Source organism: Sus scrofa, chromosome 7, assembly GCF_054392235.1.
Source record: "Sus scrofa isolate SSC_HxYL_T2T_F1_AM1 chromosome 7, Sscrofa_HxYL_maternal_Yorkshire_Landrace_v2.0, whole genome shotgun sequence".
NCBI lineage: Eukaryota > Metazoa > Chordata > Mammalia > Artiodactyla > Suidae > Sus > Sus scrofa.
In genome coordinates, this window is record NC_139389.1 from 101,895,760 (window position 1) to 101,923,036 (window position 27,277).

General features: G+C 38.0%; 1 protein-coding gene across 47 annotated transcripts in view; it reads left to right on the forward strand.

Annotated features, from left to right (window-relative positions):
* Nucleotides 1–27,277, forward strand: part of GPHN (gephyrin) — a 567,426-nt gene that overhangs the window by 485,720 nt on the left and 54,429 nt on the right. For all 47 annotated transcript variants that reach the window (NM_001243302.1, XM_084966151.1, XM_084966156.1 and 44 more), the window contains 1 exon segment: nucleotides 16,090–16,211. In NM_001243302.1, the coding sequence (NP_001230231.1) occupies nucleotides 16,090–16,211 (122 nt within the window).

The following is a 27,277-nucleotide window of genomic DNA, read 5'->3' on the forward strand; positions in this document are numbered from 1 at the left end:
CTTCTTCTTGCTAAACATTCCGTGTGATTTTTAATCACCAGGAAGGATTTGAAAATCAGGGTTTTTCTTTTTCCTCTAAAGTTAGCATCTCTGGCAGCATGCTATTCAGACAGTGTCAAAATGTCATTTCTGACCTGATTTAGGAGGGAAAATTTAGTCAATCTTTCTATCAGAACTCTTGAAAAAACTTCCCGTTCCCTATTTTGTTTAGATTATACAAAACTTTATTTGGAGGCTGTAAGGTCAAACTGGGACCTTACATAATGAAAAGTGAATCTGCTGGAAACTCAAAGCCTAAAAGCAAGATCAGAAACTATTGGGATTTTTAAAGTAATTCATTTAGACCTTATAGTATTTTTAAAAGATTAACAAGATTTCCTTTTTTTTTCCTCTTTTAATTTCTGACTTTGTTATGAAAATAAGCCATTTGTTACCTTACTTTTAATTTCTCAAAGTATTAGAAATGGACATTTTCAAGGGTCTATTACCCTTATAGTTCTTTTGGAAAGGGAAAAGAAAAGAATATTTTGTTTTGCTAATAGATAAATGACTATTCTAGATTTACTTACTTCCCAGTGCGGTAAATTAGTCATTCCCTAAAACTATGACCAACCCAAAATAAACATTCTTTTCAGTTGATCTACATAGAGAGGATTTTGCTATCACTAGGACCAATAGGCACTATGTTTAGCATCGGAAAGAAATTTCTGTGGGAGTTCCCATTGTGGCTCAGTGGTTAACAGATCCGACTAGGAACCATGAGGTTGCAGTTCGATCCCTGGCCTTGCTCAGTGGGTTAAGGATCCGGCGATGCCCTGAGCTGTGGTGTAGGTCGCAGACTCGGCTCAGATCATGTGTTGCTGTGGCTCTGGCATAGGCCGGCGGCTACAGCTCCAATTCAACCCCTAGCCTGGGAACCTCCACGGGAGCGGCCCAAGAAATGGCAAAAAGACAAAAAAAGAAGGAAAGAAAAAAAGAAATTTCTGTTAAGCTGGTTGACTTAATGAGCTATTTTTATTTGAGATCTATTTATATGCATTGTGCATCTCAGTGACTTCATCAGGTTTAGGAAAGCTAAATAGAATGAGCAGACTAATAGACAACTAGTTATTAGGCAACTTTGTTTAAGCTGTGTTGATTGTGTTCTTCCTAATGCTTTTGTAGGTCTAAACTAATATCTCAGTTATCCTTCAGAGTACATTGGTCGTATTTTTTAAAGCTATTGTTTACACTCTTTATTAAAACTGTTTACTAGTGGTAGAGAAAAATGGAGTGAGAGTAGAGAAGGTACATACATGGTGAAAGATTTTGTAGCCCTTGTTCCGTGCCCCATCTTGGTTATCCTTGGAGAAGCTTGGATAGATTCTGTATGATTCCTTTTCCTTACTTGTTCTGATCTGCTGTACTTACCATGGTTTTCCAAGGGAATAATGCTTCTGAATTCTATCATCTCTGGCTCCGTATAGCTTGACATTCCTCCCTACTTCTATCCAAAGTTAGATGTTATTATGACTATCACCATATAGTTTTTTTGTTTGTTTGTTTTTGTTTTTTTGTCTTTTTGCCATTTCTTGGGCCGCTCCTGCAGCATATGGAGGTTCCCAGGCTAGGGGTCGAATCGGAGCTGTAGCCACCAGCCTACACCAGAGCCGCAGCAACACAGGATCCGAGCCGCGTCTGCAACCTACACCACAGCTCACGGCAACACCGGATCGTTAACCCACTGAGCAAGGGCAGGGACCGAACCCGCAACCTCATGGTTCCTAGTCGGATTCGTTAACCACTGCGCCACGACGGGAACTCCTTTTTTTTTTTTTTTTTTTTGGCTTTACCATATAGTTTAGTTCAACAAATGTTTATTGAGTATTTCTATGCTAGACATTACTGGAAACCAGAGATAAAAGAGATAAATAAAACATAGTATCTCTCTTGAAGTGTTTAGTTCCTCAGATAGCCAGAAAACAATGGGAAATAAAATGTTCATTCATTTTCAGAGAGATTGAAAGAAATTATTTTTGTCTATTAATATGGCAAGTCTATAATTCATTCAGTCACAGTACATGCTCCCCTTAAGTGTTAGTTCTGAATTCCCCTGATATGTATGGCTTTACATATGCTACCTCTATGTATACTATATTTATTTTTTTATCATTTATTTATATATATTTTCCTACTGTACAGCATGGTGACCCAGTTACACATACATGTATACATTCTTTTTTCTCACATTACGTGTTTCATCTTAAGTGACTAGACAGAGTTCCCAGTACTACACAGCAGGATCCCATTGCTGATCCATCCGGAAGGCCAACATTCTGTATCTATTTACCCCAAGCTCCCAGTCCCTCCTACTCCCTCCCACTCCCTCCCCCTACCTCCCCCTCCCAGTGGGCAACCACAGGTCTGTTCTCCAAGCCCATGATTTTCTTTTCAGTGGAAAGTTTCCTTTGTACCATATATTAGATTCCAGATATAAGTGATATCATATGGTATTTGTCTTTCTCTTTCTGACTTACTTCACTCAGTATGAGTCTCTGGTTCCATCCATGTTGCTGCAAATGGAATTATTTTGTTCTTTTTTATGGCTGAGTAGTATTCCATTATGTGTATATACCACATCTTCACAATCCAGTCATTTATCAGTGGACATTTGGGTTTATTCCATGTCTTGGCTATTGTGAATAGTGCTGCAATGAACATGTGGGTGCATGTGTCTTTTCAAGGAAAGTTTTATCCGGATATATGCCCAAGAGTGGGATTGCTGGGTCATATGGTAGTTCTATGTATAGTTTTCTAAGATACCTCCATACTGCTCTCCATAGTGGTTGTACCAGCTTCCATTCCTACCAGCAGTGCAGGAGGGTTCCCTTTTCTCCGCACCCCCTCCAGCATTTGTTATTTGTGGACTTATTAATGATGGCCATTCCAACTGGTGTGAGGTGGTATGTATACTATATTTAAAACCTGCTCAGTATTTTGAGTTTGTTCAAGATAAGGGAATTATTTTAAAATTGGGGAGGTATAGTTATAAACTATAACTAACACAGAATAGCTGGTATAGTCATTTATTAATTTCAACAAACTATGCATATTAAAATTTAGGTAATACTATTCTGTAATTATATAATTGCACATAATTTTATAATGTTATATATTTCCAACCTCATGCATTTGTTCATAAAATATTTATTGACCATCTAATACATGCTGGAGTGCCCACCAGGGGTTCTCCTAACTAAACAAGAAAAGAATATACTGTACTTTGTACCAATTTACTTAGAAATATATTAATTGAATAGGAAACTCAGCATCTGGTGGGGGAACATCAGGCTTTCTTCTTCAGTGGGACCAGTCATCTTAGCAATTCATACAACCATGCAACAGCTATTATCTTTGTTCTTCAAGTGACATTTAGGTACAAGGGAACCAGAATTCTTCTAGGAGAGTATGGGAACCACCAGCTTAGCAGTCTCATGTCTGACAGAGTAATCAGTATTTCTTATAACAATCTTGGACAGCTTCCAGAGTCCCCAGGAAGGAAATACCCAGTTTCAAATGTTACCACATTCTTGGAAGCCCAAAGCTAAGCTTTCCACTAGAGACTTATAGTTCACTTGTAGTTTCTTCCATTCCATATGCAAGTTACCAATCAGAGGCCATTTTTACCATAAGAAATGTTGCCTACTAACAAGCTGACATTTTACTTTATCATGTTTCCAGAGGAACTGAACTAAAAAAAGTTAACCCAAGTTCAAATATGTCCTTAGAGATGGAGAAAGGGTTTTGTTAATCCTTTACCCTCACATAAAAGAATGCATTGTCTGCAGAAAATTAGAAATCAGTAATAAAACTAATTACAAGTCATTAAGTCATTATTTTCTTTATTATTACCATGCACTGGCAATTCTAAACAGTGTCAGTGATTAAATACTCCTCTCTACCGAGGCAGTCTGCTCTCACAATCCCTCCCTTTTTAGTATGCTACTATACTGATGCCAGGCGCTATTCTGACTACTGGAGGTGTAGCAACAAGCAAGACAGACAAAGCCCCTGCTCTTATAGGATTTATATTCTGACATGGCCTGGAATGGCAGAGAGATATTCAATAAATAAGCAAATAGTGGTACATGGTATGAATTTTTTAAAAGGAGGGTAAGGTGATTAAGAATGCTGGTAGAAGAGGTATATGCCAGCTATCATCTATTGAAACTTATTCCACATCAGCCCTTTTATTCTCACCCCTATAAAATAGAGCTGGAAGCCTGAAAAGACAATTTCCCAGACTCTCTTTCCAGCTATGGTCCAATAGGTGTTTGCCATTGTGGTGCATTAACATGATATTAGAAGGTAGAAAGAAGGTGGCAGAGTATGAGCTCTTCAACCCAGTAACATCACTTTTCCCCAGCAGCTCTGGGGACGATGGTCTCTGCTTGCAGTTACTGATCTTTATTAATGGACTTTTCTTCTTTTGTTTCTCCAACTCTGCCAACACATTTGTAATCAATCCCATGTATTAAATTCTCCTTTCTCCCACCCTTCCATTTGAAATGTGTAGTGGAGTTTTGGTTTTCCTGCCCGGACCTGACTATTCAAGTCCTTTGTTTTACGTAGGCTAATCAGGCCTCACTGATGAGAGGAAATTAGAGTAGAAATCTGAAAGCATAGAGAATATATGCCATATGAGGGAAATTGTGTTCTAAAAAGAGGGGACAGCAGACACAAAAGCCCTGAAGTAGGGTTCATGCTTATCGTGTTTGAGGAACAGCAAAGGAGGTCAAAGTGGCTCAAGTATAGAGGGGAAGAGCAAAGTCAAAGGAGATGAGGTTGGAGAGGTAACAGAAATAAGACAATTTTATTCTAAATGGACATTTTTAAGGAAGTGAATCATGGTGTAGAACATAACATGTCTTAAATTTGTTAATGTTCGCTGGCTTCTATATGGCTTGGCACATAGAAGAGAAAAGGTGGAAGGCCAGGAGGCCAGTTAAAATGATATGCAGCATGCCAGCCAGAGATTTGTAGCAGAGTGGTAACAGTGGAGATGGTGAGAAGTAATCAGATTAAGGATATATTTTGAAGGTAAAGTCAACAGGATTTTCTAGTGAAATCACGGTGAAAGATAAAAAGTTAAAAGTTGAATTGAACTCCAAGGTTTTGGCCTGAGAAATTCTAAGGATAGTTAACCTTTACCCTGGTAAGAAAGATTAAGCAGTAGAAATCAGACATTCCACTGTAGACATGTTAAGTTTGAGATATTTATTAGAGTTACTAGTAGGCAATTGAACATATTCAGAGACGCAAGTTTTACACTTAGGAGGCAGCTGTCCCTTATTCCTCTTTCCCCAATCTTTATATTTCCCAGTTTTGTTTTCTAATTTTGATTCTTGATGACATCATCTCCCTCCAAATATATTCTGATTCCCTTGAAACTTTAGATAGTGACCTATGGTTCTTTAAACTGCACATCAGTTAGCCAGCTGAAATTAGCTTTAGGAAGTCAAGATTGCATACTTCTTACCTAGTTACTCCAAATACTAGCAATAAGTATTCCTTCCATAGATGCTGAGTTTTCTTCTAGTTTCAGTCGCCTTCAGCCATCTTCCATAACTCATATTTATTCATTTCTATTCATTCTCATCCCTTCCCTACCTCCTCCTTCCATCCCTCCTCCTTCCCTCCCTTCCTGCTTCACACACACACACTCACACACACACTACAGAATTAAGTGTATTTATCTCCACTATGTCTTTTCTTATTTTATTCCATCTTTTATAAATCTCTTGACTACTGTCAATAACAAATGTCTCATACAAACAAGTTTTAACTTTAGATATATAGAGTCTATCTAAAATCTCCACATACAAAGTTCCCTTCCTGGCTCAGTGGTTGATGAACCTGACTAGTATCCATGAGGACGCGGGTTCAATCCCTGGCCTTGCTCAGGGGGTTAAGGATCCAGCATTGCTGTGAGTTGTGGTGTAGGTCGCAGACGCAGCTCGGATCTGGCGTTGCTGTGGCTGTGGCGTAGGCTGGCAGCTACAGCTCTGATTAGACCCCTAGCCTGGATACATCCATATGCCACTAGTGCAGCCCTAAAAAGACAAAAGACAAAAAATTAATTAAGTAATTAAATCTCCATATAATGTTCTTTGGGGGCTACCACAAGCAGCTGTTATTATAAAACTATAATCTTTAAAATCTTTGTCCCCAGTAATAAGAGGAGGAGTAGGAAGTTGAGTGTCTACTATGACCAGTACCGCTATGTGCTTTATGATTACAGCAAAACTATAAGGTTAATATAATTATCCTTCATTTTACATAAGAGAAGATTGAAGCTAAAAAATGAAGCAACTTATCCATCATTATATATTTTATGTAAATAGTGGAGGCTGGTTTCACAGTCATCTATTACTTTCTTCTAGCTATGCTATATTTCTTGTCCAGATTAAAGAGCGTGACTCACTACAAAGTTACTCTCTCTAACATTTCAGGTAGCTTCACTCCTTTACTCTATTGCTTTGCCTTACTATGCTAATAACAAAACTGAATGACTCCATTCTCAGCTTTCTCTATTTTTACTCCCAAGAAAAAAGCATTACTGAAAAACCCATAGAACTATGATTACCTGACCAACTACAAGTTACTGCCATTTAATGACAACCTGGCACTTAAAGGTGTTCGGTAACTCTGATGTAACCGTCTTGTTGATATTCTAGCACATTCCTCCAGTGGAGAGTTCATTCATACATTCCACACCTTCTTTAAATCTCAGTAGCTGCCCTACTTTATACTCTTGGCAGATGACCTTTCCACCTTTATGGAAAAAAAATAAATATATTTGTCAAACTGAACTAGATGAGAACTCCCTCATCTATCTTCCCTTCTCATTACCTCAAAAATTTCCCCATTCCTCTAGCTATCCTTCTTCCAATCTAAAACGAAAAAGTACTTCTACTTTCTAAGAACTGTTCCTCTACCTCTCCATTTAAATCCATGGTTTCTCACCTTCCTCACAACTGTGATTTCTCTCCTCTCCAAATATTAGCACTCTAGTGGCTCATCTCCTTCTACATCCAAATAGACAGAGATTACCACCATCACAAGAGAACCTGTAATTAAACACCCTCTTACCTCTCTAAGATTCTCCTCCTATCCACTGCTAGATTTGTAGTAGGCACATACTACCTTTCCCTCCTCACTCTCCGCTTTCTCCTTAAATTCCCAAATCTCGTTAGTGCTCCCATAGTACAGAAACTGCTGATTTCACTTACCACCTACTAACCTCCAAATCCTGCTCTGATAGTCATCCTCCTTAACTTGTCTGTATCATTTTACATCAGTGATATTACTCACCCACCACTGGAAACTCTTTCCTGGTGTTCTATGATTGTTCTCTCTTGATGCCCTGACTGCTACTACTTTTTTCCTCATCATTTCTGAACTTTCTCCCATTCCCTAGTTGGAATATTCCCCCAGGATGCTGTTCTCTGCTGTATCCTCCACTCTCAATAAATTCTCCCTTAGAGTTTTCCTCTCATGTCAGATATGCAGGTAATTTCCCATATCTGTAGCCCTAACCTTAACCTCTTTTGTAAATGCAAGCCTTCATTTTCAACTTCTTTTGGAAATATCCACACGATGTTCTGCCATTACCCAGTCTCACTTACCATCTTTCTCTTCTTACTACGAAGGGTAGAATACTTCCTTTTTTACTTGTTTCAAGTCATCACTCTTCCCTGAAACTGTTCCTGCCAAGGCCATTGAGGACATATTGTTTTCATTTTTAATTATAGTAAAATACACATAACAAAAATTCTACCATCTTAACCATTTTAAGTGTATATTTCAATAGTACTAAGTACATTTGCCTTGTTGTGCAACCAATCTCCAGAACATTTTATCATGAAAAACTGAAATTGTACACTGATTAAACTTCCCATTTCCTTCTTCCCCTCAGCCCCGGTAGCCACTAATTCTACTTTCAATCTATATATAATTTGTTTACTCTAGGCACCTCATATAAGTGGAATCATATAGAATTTGTCTTTTTGTGTCTGGCTTTTTTACTTAGCAAAAGTTCCTCAAAGTTCAACCATGTTGTAGAGTATATCAGAATTTTCTTCCTTTGTAAGGTTTATTATAGGAGGTGAGTCTTGAGCCTTTGGTATAGCTTTTAACAATGTAAAAATGACCGCGGGCTGGGAGACAGCTCTGAGTATAGTTGAAGAGGAGGAATTCATAAAATTGGTATTTGAGAAAGATCGTTTCAGGAGATGTGTATTACTGAGCACAGAAGTATCAAGACCCTCATACAAAGACCACCAGAGATCTGGGTAGGACTCACCGGAATTTGTAATCTAGGCAAATTGCTGGAACTGGAACAGCCAGTAATCTTATCTTTGAAACATATGAATCTATGTGGAGTTACAACTAAATCATTTTGTTCATGGTCTTAGAACATATGGTTCTGAATGAGCTGATGCTAAAAACAATTTCAACTAAGACAGTTTGTGCTCTGTATTATGGTTTGGCGCAATTAATCTGTTTTAACAGTCATAGTACAGTTTTGCAAGTTCTGATTTCAATTTCATTTCTAAGTGCCCCCACTTCTGGTCACTTTCACCCTAAATTAGACCATTATCTTCATTATGTGATCAATCCAGATTGGTACCACTTTTTGATGGGGTGTGATTGTGTATTAGGTTTTCCACAGTAGTTGTTTTGATCTCTACATGCACCATGACTTCATGTACCCTATTTCTTGATAATTTGTTGTACCATGTAGATTAACAGCAGATATGCAGCTGCATTTAAGGCTCTAGAGATTATATATTTGGTCACTACCATACAGACAAACATTAAGACAAATTTATTATGAAAGTTTTCAAGGTACTTCAAAGTCATGATTCTAGACTTCCAAAGCTGGACATGAAAATATGTCATATAATTTAGCATCCTTCCTTTTATATGGAGAAAGGAGCACATCTTTATATTACATGGTAGCCATCCAGGAAACTCAAAACTTGCTTAAAAAGTAGAAAAGACAACAGTTTTATTCCAAATTTGGGAAAGGCAAAACCAGAGAGAGTTGTCAAAAGAGATAAGATATCAGAGTTCCTGTCGTGGCCTAGCGGTTAGTGAACCCGACCAGCATACATGAGGAAGTGGGTTCAATCCCTGACCTCGTTCAGTGGGTTGAAGATCTGGCATTGCCGTGAGCTTTGGTATAGGTCGCAGACGTGGCTCGGATCTGATGTTGCTGCAGATGTGGTATAGGCCGGCAACTGCAGCTATGATTTGACCCCCTAGCCTGGGAACTTCCACATGCCCCAGGGGTAGCCCTAAAAAGACAAAAAAAAAAAAAAAAAAAACCCTAAAGAATTGATTAAACCTAAGCATTTTTGTATTAGATTTGATGAAGAATGCAAAGTCATAGAGGAATATGAAAGGACCAAGTGCGTGAGGGAAGTGTGGTAAACTGGGGGAAACTTAGCAAGGCCTGTTCATTCTGATTCCTCTCTATGTCCCTTCATTTTCAGAGATAAGGATGATTCTTTCCTCTCCTTTGGGTGTAGGAAGGGTACCTATCTCAGGAGGAGTTTTTAATGTGCCTCAGAAGAAAGTCCTTCCTGCACTTGCCATTCAGATTCCTTCAGCTTAAAATATTCATTATGTCAAAGCCATATTCGGGGGTAGCATGTTTTGTACTTCATCATGTTACGACATCTGCCCTGCAGCCCCAAGGCCGCAGTGTCTCAGCTCTAGTGACAGCCCTGTGGCTTCAGTGTACCAGCTCCAGCAGCTCTGTGGCTGCAGTGTATCAGCTCTTTTACCAGGCGAGAAATGAAGCGAGCACTCAGAGTTGGAGAACTCAGGTTTATTACGTGGGAGGGCTCAGAGGAGATCGCTCTCTGGAGCCTGAGCCCCAAAGAAGGGATTCACAAGGCTTTTATGGGCTAGTTCTTCCAAGTCTGTACTTGGCAGACCGAAGTGAGGTCAGGCAAGGTAGTAGATGCAGAAGCAAGTTTATAGAAGCAGATGGATTGGGGAGGGGTGCTTAGGGGCAGTTGGCTGTATTTGCTGAGTCATCATGGCGACGGTCTCTCCTTTCTACCTTTTTATCAGGACATTTTCTCCTACAATCAGTCTCTTTTCATAGGACATTCCATATCATCCCCAGATTTTGATGAGCATGAGTCTTGCTATTTTCCTGCAAAACCAGTAAAGAAAAGTTAGAAAATTAAAATTAGGATTGTTTAATAAGAAAATATACCCAAGACTTAACATAACTAGAATACTGTTCTAGTATAACTTTCTTACAAAAGGTAAAGTTAGGGAAAAAAACACAGGACAGTTTTTAAACTAAAGTTATTAAACCATTCTAACATGTCCAGAATCAAGATAATAGAAATAGAATATGAATTTTTTCCAAATATAATTTGTAAACCTCTGTATGTATAAACCAAATTTTTTTCATTCCTTTTTTTTTTTTTTTTTTTTTGGCTGAGCCTGAGGTATGTAGAAGTTCCCAGGCCAAGGACTGAACCTATGCCACAGGAGTACAGCAGTGACAACACCAGGTCCTTAACTGCTAGGCCACCAGGAAACTCCTAAACCAAATTCTTAGACTCCTTAGATGATGTTTAAAAGCTCTGCATGTTCCTTTTTTCCTCTTATCTTACAACCCAGCAAACAAGACAATTAGTTAAACTCTCATTTAAAACTTTTTTCTGAGTTTATTTATTATTATTTTTTTTAGGGCTGTACCCATGTATATGGAAATTCCCAGGCTAGGGGTCTAATCGGAGCTGCAGCCAGAGCAGTGCCAGATGCCAGCTGCATCTGCAACCTATGCCTGCAGCTTGTAGCAACACTGGATCTTTAACCCACTGAGCAAGCCAGGGATCAAACCCACATCCTCATGGATTCTAGGCAGGTTCTTAACCCTCTGACCCAGTTTATTATCTGACTTTTCTCCTCTCTTTTTGTGTTAGAGCTGTTTATCTGGACTGTCTGGCTAATTCTAAGGTATATCCATAATGACTAGAATTGATTTTGATCAATTAATAAATTGTTTTGCAGAAGAGGGAAAAAGAAAAGGAAGGATGTATAAGGGAGCTGTGTACAATGGAGATGGACACAGTTACTGACCACTATAAAAATCTAATATCTTCCTTTTGCCAAGATGAGAAAAATGTTAAAAGCAAACAAGCCCATTTCAATACTAAAAAAGAGAGAAAGTGAGTCATTACAACCAGTCTTAGGCCCTTTGACAATTCCATCGAGACCATTGTATTAAATCTCTGAAGAACAGAACATAGAGAGAAGTCTTTAAATAAAATAAGTGATTTCTTTTTTAGACAAATAAGGCAGAGAACCTCCTCATGAGAGTTTAACAAAAGAACTTTTAAATGTTTTGCATTTTTATTTAAATTTCATTTTGAAGCAGTGCCTAACAATAAAAAATGTTAATCATTGACTATTCAAAATTGTATTCACCTTTTGTTCAAAAAGTGCTTTCCAGTGAAAAATTGTCATGTCAAATGTATTCCAGAATGACCAATGCAATTCCAAATTGTCTTTTATGCAACCGTGCTTTTTAGAAAAATAAATGCAAGAAAGATAAACAGAAGCCAAGTTATGCCAGGAGGTAGTACAAGTTTATTGTTAGGAGAATCCATGAATTCATTAGCTAAAAGCCAGTCTACAGGGAAGATATCACTTTTATGTCTAAAGCCCTTAAGACTGACCCTTGAAGGGTTAGTCAGGAAGCCAACATGGATAGACAGATCTCTCTAAGAGCTTATTACTCAAACATAAACAAGGAAAAGTTCTTAAAGACACACAACAATGTAGCCAGTTGACAAACAAGATGATTAGTATCAAATCAATACTTTAGCAAACCTACACTAAGGAAAACAAAAATCCATACAAATTCAGTCAAATAACCAAAAAGTCTTGGGAACCTTACACTTATTTTTTTTTTATTATTATTATTTTCCCACTGTACAGCAAGGGGGTCAGGTCATCCTTAGATGTATACATTGCAGTTACAGTTTTTTTCCCCCACCCTTTCTCTGTTGCGACATGAGTATCTAGACATAGTTCTCAATGCTATTCAGCAGGATCTCCTTATAAATCTATTCTAGGTTGTGTCTGATAAGCCCAAGCTCCCGATCCCTCCCACTCCCTCCCCCTCCCATCAGGCAACCACAAGTCTCTTCTCCAAGTCCATGATTTTCTTTTCTGAGGAGATGTTCATTTGTGCTGGATATTAGATTCCAGTTATAAGTGATATCATATGGTATTTGTCTTTGTCTTTCTGGCTCATTTCACTCAGCATGAGATTCTCTAGTTCCATCCATGTTGCTGCAAATGGCATGATGTCATCCTTTTTTATGGCTGAGTAGTATTCCATTGTGTATATATACCACATCTTCTGAATCCAATCATCTGTCGATGGACATTTGGATTGTGGGAACCTTACACTTATAACAAACTGTCAGAGCAGAAAAACTTTCCTTCTACCCTTCTAGGTTCTTTGGCCGGATTAATAATTAAATTGACATAAGTCAGATTAGCAGGAGAAAATTTTAATTTCATGTATACAGAAGTCCCATAATAATATGAGACCCAAAGACAGTCGAGCAATTAAGGCTTATATGCCAATCTGAGCTAAGAAATGAGATAGGGGCTTGGGGCTTCAAATGGGAGGAGGGCAGTTCACAGGAAGATGAAGAAAGCAAAGGTTTAGTAGTCGGATGTTTGTCCTGCCATGCAGTTATGCCTTTCAGATAAAAAGTCATCTCTGGTAATGGCTCTCTTTCTTGACCAGGCCTCCTATCTAAATTCTTTTAGGCATTTAAGGATGTGACAGAAGTTCTTATTGAGTCTGCTGGGTCTTGATTGCCTTCTGTTCAAAATAATCCATATGCCAAAGGGGCACATTTGAAGGTGGTATATTCTGCTCCCTTGCAAAATAAAATAAATTTCAGCTAACTGTAGGAGCTCAACAAAAAAGGATCAGAGCTTAATGTCAATGCTGGACTTATCATCATAGACAAAGACTCCCCAGAGCAAAGAGTCTCAAAAGACCTCAGTGAAGTGCAGTGTAACCAATACAAGAATATTGGTGGCACAAGGTCTTGCCTAAGTGTTGGTGGGGACCTTCATGGTCATCATAGTGCAAATATGCAGACCCCAGGAAAACCTACTGATCATGCAAAAGCTTGATATGTTAAATTTTCTGAGCAAGGGAGAGCATCGCCTTGACAGTGGTGTCTCAAAAGAGGGAAGATACAGAAGGATATTACAGGATTTTGAGGACTGGGATTGATCATGGGATGGTTTTAAAGTAGAAGTTAGTAAGGTGTAGGCAGAGACTCCTTACATTTTGTAAAATAGGTGAATTGCTGAAACAACTCCATTTTATCTTTGTATTACAAGTCCATGTGGAGTTAACATAGTCTCAATTTGTCCATGATGTTATAGGAACATATAGGTCCGAACAAGCTTGTGTTGTATAACAATTTGACTTAAGATAATTTGAGTTACATATCAAACTGGTACAGTTTACCTGTTATGCAGGTAATAGTACAGTTTTGCAAGTTGATGTTTCTGTTTTATTTTCTCAAAAGGAGAGAGTTTGTCAGCAAGATAACCAGTTATAAGGCTTTTGCAGAAATTCAGCTATATTGAATGCCTGAAATTGAGGGGGTCAGGAAGTTGATAAGAGAGTGAATGAAAACGTAGAGTCAAGGCAATGGACTAGGATATTCTTAAGGATTTTAAACTTTGGGAAGATCATGGACTACAAAGAAAAAAATAAAAGTTAAATCTTTGAAAGCTGGAAATACAGTGGCACAATTAACAGAAACAGGAACTTGAAACTTCCTATGTGGTAGAAGTAACAAGGTATGAAGATAATGGGTTATATTTTGTTTTACTTTGTATTGTATCTTTTATTTTGTGTTTTAACTGTAGTAAGTTCCTTCTTTTGTGTTTTAACTGTAATAAGTTCCACGCATCATTCCAGAGATGACCAGAAGTACAAGAGGCTGGAGAATAAGATTCCACTTTAAAGAAAAATATTGTGAATTTATTCTAGTATATGCAGCCTTGTAATCTTCCATTCAATTTTGTATGATTTCTTTGAAAATACTTTAAATGCATGATAAATCCAACACCCTCACTTAACTAGCAATTATTTCATTATGTCATTTTATAGACAAACCACTGGTTCTCTAGTGATCTCTAATTGTCCTATTATTTCTGAAAATGTGTGCAGCAAAATAACACAGAGTAACATGAATGGCAAAGAAAACACCCTGATTTGGGGACATCTTGCTTGGTTGGTAGTCAATACCTTTTGTGGGGAAAAAAAAATTATATAACCAACTCAGTGTTCTTTCTGAAGCAACATGTCTGACTAATGGAGTTTAAGAGCTGCAAGCCTTGGCCTTTATAAAAGTATAATAACTTCAATAACTGTGTTAATTAAGATCAGAAAATTAATGTATATTAGTACTTAAATAGCAATTTTCCAAGCCCTGCCAGTGACTAAGGATGAAAGTGGGTTGCAGTGTCACATGGCATCTGATTAAGTTAGATTAGTGCATGCTGCGGGTACAGCCTTAAAAAGACCAAAAAAAAAAAAAAAAAAAAAAAAAAAAAGATTAGTGCAGTGTTTAAAGGGAAGTCTCCCAGGTGACAGTGAATAAGATGATCAAAATTTTTCTCCAGATATTTTAAAGGAATGGCTGATCGCAAAGCTACTACTTTTCCAACATGAAACCATAGCTTCCACCACATGGTATCACTAATGAGTCAGAAGGAAGACTGAGGGGGCTTAAGCTTATTGTTTGGCAAAACTGAGGTATGAAGCCCCAGGTGTTAGCCATATTAACAGCCTAAGGATCTAAAATGTGCAGGCCTACCTTCAACTTCCTAAAATAATATTCCAGATTTTCTCATTTCAAAGATGTGCCTTTTTTTTCATTTTGTAATATTTATGAATTCAGAGTCCATCTCAAAATTTTATAAACTTGCATGTTGTGTATGTCTATGTGTGTTAAGGATCCCCTACTCTTATGTATTTTATAACCTATTAAATGTTCATATTATAAACTAATTCCATCTGTACTAGCATCTAAGAGTAAAAAATAAGAGAACAATTGGGGGGAAATAGGTGCTCTTTCAATCATATAAAGGACAGAGAATTGCATTTATTCTGTATATACATATGTTAATTGAGTGTTCATTATCTCAATTAATCCTAACAACTACCTTTCAAGGTAGTTTTTATTACCATATATAATAAATGAGAAAATTATGGCATAATGTGTTTGGGCAACTTGAGCCTTATCTGAAACTCTTTCCACTGTACCATACTACCTCATTGGAGCATCCTAATGTAAAATAACCTTCTTATAATTTTCTTCATTGACATGTAAGAGTAGATATTAAATCTCTAACGGGTCATTCAATTCAAAGTCATGGAATTGTGGGTATGTGTGGTTAAGTATTACTTGTTTAAGTTTGCTAATAGAGACAAAATACCTGGCTTCCTCTCCTTCAAATAAGTTTAACTTCGTTGGTGCTATTGAACCCACTTCAGAAAAGAAATCAAAAAGCTGGAAAGAAGAGGTAAATGATCCTTCTCTTCAGACCTGAGAATATTATGTCACAAAGTCTCTACCTCAGATGTTTTCAGTGAAAGACAAATAGGAAAATAATATTGAGAGGGAAAAAGCAATTTTTTTTTTTTTTTTTTTTTTTTAGTTTGACCTAATAAACTAGTGGGAAGGCCAGGATTCCAGAGCACTATTTTGTAAAATTGTAACCAAATTTTGGTGTGATATTTGGCCTACCACTTAAATTTCTGCATTTTTTTTTTAAATTCTGAAGGAATGTTTTCTCATGTTCCTATACTTTCAGTTTTTATCAAAGATCCTTTGAGCTTATATATTCTACATGCAAGATACCATTGTAGGTGGTAGGTATGTTAAACTTTGGTTTTTTTCCATTAACAATGGGCAGTGTTATCCTAAGAAAATAATTTGTGGTGTTTGTTTGTTTTCTACTTCATAGCTACTAAATCCTGAAGATGACCTCTTACCAGGAAAGATTCGAGACAGCAATCGTTCAACCCTCTTAGCAACAATTCAGGAACATGGTTACCCCACAATCAACTTGGGAATTGTGGGAGACAAGTAAGTATTAGATTTTACTTTGAAGTTGTTATTGTAAAAATACAAATTTTGAGAATACTGATGAGGTAGGATTGTTGCTAAACAGAGAATTTAATACCATAAATTTTCACTCATTTCATTCTTCAGAAACCAAAGAATTGTGGTGCTATCTTTGTCCTTGGGTGATAGACATTTTCTTGGAATGCCTTTTACAACAGGAGAAATATTTTGTTCTGCTACAGGTGTGGTTCCTATTCACACTTTTACTTGTTTTAAGAAAAACTCAGAAGACATGGGTGGGAAGAGTAAGAGGGAAATGTCAAAATTCGTACTAACTGATTCTTTAAAGTTTAAGTACAATTTTTTTCTAGGACTTTTATACTGATTTTTGTGTCCTTATATAATCTGAGTTTCTCCAGAATTCACCCACTTGTTAGGTACAAAGGGAGACACATTGACTATAATTGCCCATCTTTGAGAGCATATTACCCCACTTACTAAATTAACTCAGCCGTCTGCTAAATTCCCCAAGTATTTCTGTGAATCTCTAACTGTGTCTCACATGTGATTAAAAACAAGTCTGCTCTTTCTGAGCATCCCACTTCCATGCAGTGCTGCTGCTCACCAGGCACACTTCCAGTTCACCAGAGATGTGCTTGCCTTTAGTAATACTCAAATGTCAGCCTGCTGGAGACAATGGTAGGGGACAAATCTGAGTAACATGATGTATCTGTCACCCCTAACTGCCCCCTTTCTATCTTAATCACCACCCGGTCACTGAGCAAAGCTCATTATGCCTGGATCCTTCTTCCCTTAAGATAAGTGCTTTCCCAGGACTCAACTATGCTTTTGAAGAGGCTCTGCCCTAACACTTCACAAGGTATGCTCAGTCACCTGTGTACCCCGGTTTAGGATCAAACTGGACACAGCACAGTCCAGACCTGGGGCACAGCACCTTGCCAGTAACCTGAGAGGTAGTCACTTTTATGTTAATCTCACCTTTTAAAGCTCCCTTCTTTCCTCCTGATTTCTTTAATTCTTTGAGGACACTGAAGGAGAGGCTGATAGACACATTTTCAAACATCACTTTTTAAAAATCTTCACTGTTTGTATTTACCTGAAAGTTTAGTGCTAGATAAATCTATAGATAAGTAACCAACCAACTTGGAACCTGTGCTGATGAAGCCAGTGCTACAGTTTACTTAGTATCATTACCCTGACCCAGACTCCCTAGCCCTGGGAAGGGACGGAAAGAACCCACTGAGGAAAAAAAAGGGGAGGAGCATGTTGACTTTGGACCTTACCAGTAACCTGTCCTTTCATATAAATTTCAAGCATCTAAAAATTATCTTGATGCAGATACACCTTTTAAAAAGACAAAAATTAATTTCTGAGAAGAGAGAGGCTGAACCCAAGAGTTCTAACATCTCAGAACAGGCCTGAAACGCTAGGAAACAAACTCACCAGATTTAGTATTTGTTTCCCACCCACCACTGGCTCTGACTCTGCCTCCAAGTACATTAATGAATTCTAAAACTATTACAAGTTAAAAGGTACTTTTTGTTTCTATGTATCACTTTTATCTTAAGCTATTCTAGACTATAATTCTGTTCATTTTATCCTCCTAATATTGAACTTTTACACATATATATATTTTTAAAAGGTAATGATATACTTGGCATTACATTATAAAGGTCAAACCACCATTGAGAAGTTTCTATGTTGACATGCTAATATTTGGTTATCTGGGGCCAACTGTTGATTTGTTATAGACATTCCCTAATAATTAATGTTGATATGACATAGAACTTCAAAATGTACCTGGAAAATAGAATATAAAGAACAACAAAACTGTAAGCAAGATATAGGCAATTCTGAGAATATACAGATCTTTAGTGTATATCCTTTTCTTGGATCAAGTATCTTACACTAAAACTGAGAACAACTTTTTAAAAACAAAATTGATGTAAATCTAAACTTTCTCAGTCTTAGAATGTCGTGTTGAGGAGTCCCAGAGTAAACGCTTTAAAATGCAGAGGTGGAATGTGGGAGGAAAGAATTTATAACTGTTCAAATGGAAATATGTGCTGGGAATTTAGCAAAGGAAACAAGGTACATTTAATCTGCAGCCTATTGATATTCTGTGAAGATTGCGTCCCTCTTCATTCTTCTCTTTCCTGTATAGCCATTTGCTACTGAAAGCAAATGTTACACAGAAGCCTCTGTGTGAAGCTCTCCAAGGAAACAAGCAGGGTCATGAGAGAAACTACCCTGTCTTTAAAGCCAGGAAAGAAACTACCCTATCTTAAAAGCCAGGGGAGAAATAGCTCAAGAATGTCAACAATCAGCTACAGTAGATAAGAGTAGGGAGTAGAGTGCTATTCTAACATTTTTAAAAGATTTCAGTCTGAGTTTAAATTCTGTGTGATTCTACTTCTCAGCTCTTATTCTTATTACCTACCATAATTTTAACAATCAAGTTTAAAATGGAAGGCTAGGGAGTTCCCGTCATGGCGCAGTGGTTAAGGAATCCAACTAGGAACCATGAGGTTGTGGGTTCGGTCCCTGCCCTTGCTCAGTGGGTTAATGATCCGGCATTGCCTTGAGCTGTGGTGTAGGTTGCAGATGCGGCTCGGATCCCGCGTTGCTGTGGCTCTGGCGTAGGCTGGTGGCTACAGCTCCAATTGGACCCCTAGCCTGGGAATCTCCATATGCCGCGGGAGCGGCCCAAGAAATAGCAAAAAGACAAAAAATAAAAATAAAAAAGGAAGGCTAAAACCCTATAACTTATTTGGATTGAATTGGGATGGATTTTGACTTGGTTTCCTACCCATTTTATTTAAAAAAAAGGTATAGGAGTTCCCTGGTGGTTTAGTAGGTTAAGGATCTGGTGTACTCATTGCAGTGGCTCAGGTCACTACTATGGTGACCTGACCTGGGAACTTCTGCATGCCACAGGAGGAGCCAAAAACACACACAGACACACCATTCACACACACACACACATGCACACACAGACCATACAGCTAGGAGTCATTGAGGTCGGCAGTGGTACTAGGCTCCTAGGTATGTTTGTTAACTTAAAAAGAGGATACAGTGAAGATTATGAGAGGAATGCATCAGATACCTTAGCATTGACTGTATTTTTAAAACATTTATTTTTTGGAGTTCCTGTTGTGGCTCAGCAGTTAAAGAGCCCAACTAGCATCCATGAGGACTTGGGTTCAATCCCTGGCCTCACTCAGTGAGTTAAGGATCCAGTGTTGCAGTGAGTTGTGGTGTAGTTTGCAGATGCAGCTCGGATCCCATGTTGCTGTGGCTGTGGTGTAAACCAGCAGTTGTATTTCTGATTCAATCTCTAGCCTGGGAACTTACATATGCCACAAGTGTGGCCCTAAAAAAACAAAAATAATAGAAAAAATAATTTATGAAGGTATAATTTACAGTATTATATTAGTTTAAGGTATACAACATAGTGATTCTAAATTTTTATAGGAGTTTCCATTGTGGCTCAGTGATAACAAACCTGACTAGTATCCATGAGGATGCAGGTTCAATCCCTGGCCTCACTTAATGGGTTAAGTGTGCGTGCACACACACATATGCACAGACACATACCACATCTTCTTTATCCATCCATCTGTTGATCGACATTCAGGGTGCTTCCGTATCTTGGCAATTATAAATAATGCTGCTATGAACAGTGGGCTACATATATCTTATCAAATTAGTGGTTGCAAGGTTTTTTTAGATGTATACCCAGAAGTGGAATTGCTGGTTCATATGGTAGTTCTATTTTTCGTTTTTTGAGAACCACCCATACTGTTTTTCACAGTGGCTACACCAGTTTACATTCCCACCAACAGTGTACAAGGGCTCCCTTTTCTCCACATCCTCACCAACATTTGTTACTTGTGGTATTTTTTGATAATAGTCATTTGGACTGGTATGAAGTGATAATCTCATGGTGGTTTTGATTTGCATTTCTCTGATGATTAGAACGTTGAGCACCTTTTTCTGAATGGAAAAGACAAATTTTTAAACCCAGAGATTTAATTAAACTTGCCCAGCATTACTCAAGCTGGTGACAGGCGGAAATGCAGTCTAAGTTTCTTAAAATTAACAATCCACGATTCTCTGCTATCGTTATGAAGACAAAATAACAAATATAAATATGCCAAAAGAGAGGCATCATTATGGGCTGGAGTGATCAGAGAGTTTTATATAAGGTGCAGTTTTAGCTAGAACAGGGAGGATGACTAGATTGTGTATAGTTAGAAAAAGAGTATATTAACCAAGTAGGAAATGTGGAATGAACAAAAATAGAGAAATAGAAATGAACAGCCTTATTTAGGTTATGCCAGACCCTTTAGAGTAGGAGATTCAGGTATCAGGATAATACATATAAATTTGATAGAAATTTGAGGCCAGATTTTAAAAGGCAGAAATATCTAATTTGGTTAAATTTGTAGCTTTTTTTAAAACCAGAATCAGCACAATAAACCATAATTTTGGAAAGACAATTTGACCAAGGTGTATCACATGGACTAAAGTTGGAGAACTATTAGAATTAAGAACAACAGTACAATTCATTTATTCATTGTTCAGTTAGTCAGTCAGGAAGTATTACTTATATACCTATGTGAATCACCTGGACATCTTGTTAAACATGCAAATTCTGCGAGTTCTTTAGTGGCCTAGCAGTTAAGGATCCAGCATTGTCACTGCTGTGGCTTAGGTTCACGCCCTGGCTTGGGAAGTGCTACGTGCCAGGGGCACAGCCAAAAAATAAAAATAAAAAAGACAGATTTTAATTCAGAAAATCTAGAGTGGGCCAAGATTTTGTCTTCCTCCGTGTCTGTCTGTCTGTCTGTGTCTCTCTCTCTCTCTCTCTCTCTCTCCCTCTCCCCTCCTCCCTCCCTCTTCTCCCTCCCACTTTCTCTCCCTCCCTCCCTCCCTCTCTCTCTCTCTCTCTTTCTTTCTTTCTTTCCTGCACTCATAGCATATGGAAGTTCCTGGGCCAAGGTTCAAATCTAAGCCACAGCAGTGACCCAAGCCACTGCAGTGACAACACTAGATCCTTAACCTACCATGCCACAAACTCCAAGATTTTGCATTTCTAACAAGCTCTCTAGGATACCAAGCCGCTGGTCTGTAGAAGTAACAAGAATGTAGTACAAGTATCTGCTATGAATTTTCAGCCGAAGGCTATTGAAGATACAAAACTGAAATAGATATAGATTGTCCTTAAAGTTACATGTACTAGAAATGCACTGTAAATTACAGCCTAGTAATAAATGTTTCAGAAAGTTCCAGAGTTTATGCTCAAATTTGGAAGTAGAAGTTAAAGGAAAGAGATTAAATGGAAAGACATTACAAAGAACAGAAGAGTGTCAATGTTGATTCGTCTTCATCTGGAATACAAAGCCTTGTTGAAATTGTATGTGTCTATAAACAGAAATAATAAGCTTGCAAGGCCCAGCTATTGGATCTCTCTACCATAATTTTACTTCCTTCTCTAGCAGTACTCCATTTCCACTTCTTCGTTCTCCATTTGTAGTTTATCCTTTTCTGGTTTATAGTAGCTTCTTTTCTTATGCTCATTCCCAAATGTAAGTGTCACCATGGCTCACTCTTGGCTTTCTTTCCTTCTCAATCTTTCTGCTAATGACTCCCAAATCTTATCTCTGTCTTGAGCTCCATTCCTAGATCTACCTACTTAATAGGTATATCTTCTTTTAAGTTCAATAGACACAGCAAACTCAACATGTCCAAAACTAAATTTATTATCCCCCACCTCCTCTCTCACTGCCCCTCCCACTACCATTTTGTTCAATTTCCTTCTAGCTCAGTGACTGCCACCACCAGCCACCCAGTCACCCAAGCCAGAAGAAACCTGAATAGAAAACTTATGGCTCTCAGTCACCTCTGTGTTATGTATAATTTTCTTCATCAGTACTTCGGTATTCCTATCTCTTCGTGCGTACCATCCTGGCTTAGTTTGGGGCTCCAGTTACTTTTTGCTTAGACATATGAGACCAGCCTCTTAACTGGTCTCCTTGCCTTGTCTTGCTGTCCTTCAAACTCACCATCTGGTCTGCTACCAATATGATGTTTCTAAGGTGCAAATTGTATACTTGTGGAAGAATTGGGTTTTTATCATATATGGATAAGCATACTCTAATACTTCAACTTTTATGAAAGGTTATGCTCTTTCAGACATTGTCTCAGTCTTTCGTGCCACAAAGATGAATAAGATAGTCATTAGTAATAATTACAAAGAAGTTTTCTTTTTTTTTAATTTTTTTTTATTTTCCCACTGTACAGCAAGGGGGTCAGGTTATCCTTACATGTATACATTACAATTACATTTTTCCCCCAGCCTTTCTTCTGTTGCAACATGAGTATCTAGACAAAGTTCTCAATGCTATTCAGCAGGATCTCCTTGTAAATCTATTCTAAGTTGTGTCTGATAAGCCCAAGCTCCCGATCCCTCCCACTCCCTCCCCCTCCCATCAGGCAACCACAAGTCTCTTCTCCAAGTCCATGATTTTCTTTTCTGTGGAAAGGTTCATTTGTGCTGTTATAAGGGATATCATGTGGTATTTGTCTTTGTCTTTCTGGCTCATTTCACTCAGTATGAGAGTCTCTAGTTCCATCCATGTTGCTGCAAATGGCATTCTTTTTTATGGCTGAGTAGTATTCCATTGTGTATATATACCACAGCTTCCGAATCCAATCATCTGTCGATGGACATTTGGGTTGTTTCCATGTCCTGGCTATTGTGAATAGTGCTGCAATGAACATGCAGGTGCACATGTCTCTTTTAAGTAGAGCTTTGTCCGGATAGATGCCCAAGAGTGGGATTACGGGGTCATATGGAAGTTCTATATATAGATTTCTAAGGTATCTCCAAACTGTTCTCCATAGTGGCTGTACCAGTTTACATTCCCACCAACAGTGCAGGAGGGTTCCCTTTTCTCCACAGCCCCTCCAGCACTTGTTATTTGTGGATTTATTAATGATGGCCATTCTGACTGGTGTGAGGTGGTATCTCATGGTAGTTTTGATTTGCATTTCTCTTATAATCAGCGATGTTGAGCATTTTTTCATGTATTTGTTGGCCATCTGTATATCTTCTTTGGAGAACAGTCTATTCAGGTCTTTTGCCCAGAAGTTTTCAATATTATTCCACTTCCTCTCTTTCCTCCCCACCCAACCTACATCCGTTTTCTCCAGCCTCCTCACTCCAAACGTGTCAGTTTTTACCTGGGAAGAGACACTAATCTTTACTTACTACCTGTTTTTTATATATAGCATTATACTACATTCTTTCACTTATCTTACGTAGGCCTCATGAAATAACAGAGCTAGATAAATGTCTTTTATCCATTTGTTGATAATAATACTAAAGCTCAAAAAAAAAAAAAACTGCTCAGCGTCATACAATAGTAAAAGGCAAGGAGACCAACATAGGCCTATCTAACTCCAAAGTCTTTCTCCTTTTGCTCTACATGCTGCCCTCTTAACTGGGCCTAGCATCTAAATTTATTAATATTAAGGTCAATAAACTAAATATGCTATATCTATTTTAATGAATAAAACTCCTAAGTAAATGATAACTGAATATTTCAAAAGCCGAGAGAAAATTTTAAATTTGAATTGACCGTGTGTATGAATGAATTATAAGGACTTAAGTTGCTAAAGCTACGTAGGTCTTTGGGAGACACCAAAATGGGAGGTCATGAGGATTTATTGCAGTAGCTCAGGTTTACTCTCTGGACCCCTAATAAAGCTTCTTATTCACTGTAAAATAGACAACTCTCCCCTCTATAAAGAGAGAAGCCCTTTCCTTCAATAAGCTATTCTTTTATCTTTCCTCCCCAACTCCTGGAGCCATAAGAATGTGTTCCAGGTTCCAAACAACCAATGTCACATACAGACTTTGGGAATATAATCTATGAGCTAGAAACTACCTGTTCAAAATAAGACTCTCATGAAGCAGTCAGCTTAGTACTAACTGCATAGTATCTTTTAATGTTGTATAAAGAATTATAATTATTAGTAAAACATTGAAACATTTTATTTATTTATTTATTTTTGTTTTTTAGGGCTGCACCCGTGGCATATGGAGGTTCCCAGGCTAGGGGTCTTTTTTTTTTTTTTTTTTTTTTTGAAACATTTTAAATTGGGTATAACATGAGCATATCTTCTGTTCCTGGTCCAGTTCTATTATGAACTTCTTGGACCACTGTTCTAGATATTCGTTTTCTGTTTGTTTTGTTTTGTTTTTGTTTTTGTTTTTGTTTTTGTTTTTTTGCCATTTCTTGGGCCGCATGTGGAGGTTCCCAGGCTAGGGGTTGAATCGGAGCTATAGCCACTGGCCTACACCAGAGCCACAGCAACACAGGATCCGAGCCGCATCTGCAACCTACACCACAGCTCACAGCAACACCAGATCCTTAACCCACTGAGCAAGGCCAGGGATCAAACCCGCAACCTCATGGTTCCTAGTCGGATTCGTTAACCACTGAGCCACGACGGGAACGCCCTGTTCTAGATATTCTTAAGTATACATTTTCTTTTCTCCTTTTTTATTTATTCTCTTATTATTTTATTTCTATTGAGGTATAGTTTATTTACAACATTATACTAGTTTCAGGTGTGCAACATAGTCTAAATTTTTATAGATTATTCTGCATTTAAAGTTATTAAAAAATATTGGCTTGGAGTTCCTGTCGTGGCTCAGCGGTAACAAACCCGACTAGTATCCGTGAGGATGCAGGTTCAATCCCTGGCCTCAGTCAGTGGGTTAAAGATCCAGCGTTGCCACGAACTGTGGTGTAGGTTGCAGATGTGGCTCGGATCCCGTGTTGCTGTGGCTGTGGCATAGGCCAGAGGCTACAGCTCCAATTCAGCCCCTAGCCTGGGAACCACCATTTGCCATGGGTACTGCCCTAAAAAAAACAAAACAACACAAAAAAGACTATATTCCCTATGCTAGACAGTATATCCTTGTAACTTGTTTATTTTGTACATAGCAGCTTGTACTCTTAATCCTCTACCCCATCTTGTTCCTTTCCCTTCCCTCTCCTCATTGATAACCACTAGTTTGTTCTCTATATCTACAGGTCTGTTTCTGTTTTGTTATATTTACTAATTTGTTTTATTTTTTAGATTACACGTATAAGTGATAACATTGGGTATTAATCTTCCTTTGTCTGACTTATTTCATTAAGCATAATACCCTCCAGATCCATCCATATTGTTGCAAATGGAAAAATTTCATTTCTTTTTATGGCCAAGTGGTATTCATTCTCTATATATACCACATCGTCTTTATTCATTCACCTGTTGATGGACTTTGGTTGCTTCCATATCTTGACTATTATGAATAATACTGCCATGATCATTGGAGTACATACATCTCTTTGAATTAATGTTTTGTTTTCTTTGGATATATACCTACGAGTGGAATTTCTGAGTCATATGATAGTTCTGTTTTTTAGGTTTGTGAAAAACCTTCGTACTGTTTTCCACAGTGACTGCACCAATTTATATTCCCACAACAGTGTACAAGGGTTCCCTTTTCTCCACGTCCTTGCCAACATTTGTTACTTGTGGTCTTTTTTTAAAAAAAAAAAAAAGGCACACTCACAGCGTGCATAAGTTCCCAGGCCAGGAATCAAACCTGCAGCAACCTGAGCCACAGCAGTGAAAACTCTGTATCCTTAACCCACTGAGCCACCAGGGAACTTCTCATTTTCCTCCATCATGTTCTATCCCAAGAGATTAGATATACTTCCCTGTGCTATACAGTAGGACCTCAATGCTTATCCATTCTAAATGTAATAGTTTATATCTACCAACACCGAAATCCAAGTTCATCCCACTCCATGCCCCCTCCCCCTTGGCAACCACAAGTCTGTTCTCTATGTCTGTGAATCTGTTTATATTTTATAGCTAGGTTCTTTTATGCCATATTTTAGATTCCACATAAAAGTGAAATATATGGTATTTGTCTTTCTGACTTACTTCACTTAGTATGAGAATCTCTAGTTGCATCCATGTTGCTGCAAATAACGTTACTTCATTCTTTTTATGGCTGAGTAGTATTCTATTATGTATATGTACCACATTATCTTAATCCTTTCATTTATCAATGGACATTTAGGTTGCTTCCATGTCTTGGCTGTTGTGAATAGTGCTGCTATGAACATATAGCTGCATATATCTTTTTGAGTTGTAGTTTTGTCTGGATATATGCCCACAAGTGAGATTGCTGGATCATATGATAGTTTTATATTTAGTTTTCTAAGGTACCTTCATACTGTTTTCCACAATGGCTGTACCAATTTACATCTCCACCAACAGTGTAGGAGGGTTCCCTTTTCTCCACACCCTCTTCAGCACTTATTATTTGTAGATTTCTTAATGATGATCATTCTGACCAGGGTAAGGTCATTGTACTTTTGATTTGTATTTCTCTAAAAATTAGTTATGTTGAGCATTTTTTCATGTGCCTACTGGCCATCTATATAGCTTCTTTGGAGAAATGTCTGTTTAGGTCTTCTGCCCACTTTTCTTTTTATTTATTTATTTATTTAGTCTTTTTGCCTTTTCTAGGGCCGCTTCTCAGCATATGGAGGTTCCCAGGCTGGGGGTCTAATTGAAGCTGTAGCTGCCAGCCTACACCAGGGCCACAGCAACGCAGGACCTGAGCCACCACAGCTCACGACAACGCCAGATCGTTTACCCACTGAGCAAGGCCAGGGATCGAACCCACAACCTCATGGCTCCTAGTCGGATTCATTAACCACTGAGCCATGATGGGAACTCCTGCCCACTTTCAATTAAGTTGTTTGTTGTTGTTGTTGTTGTTATTGGGTTGTATGAATTGTTTGTATATTTTGAAGATTAAGCCCTTGTCAGTTGCATCGTTTGCAACTATCTTCTCCCATTCTGTAGGTTGTCTTTTTGGGTTTGTTTTTTTTTTATGGTTTCCTTTGCTGTGCAAAATCTTATAAGTTTGATTAGTTCCCATTTGTTTACATCCCACTGGTTTTGGATTGTTGTGTTGTCATTTT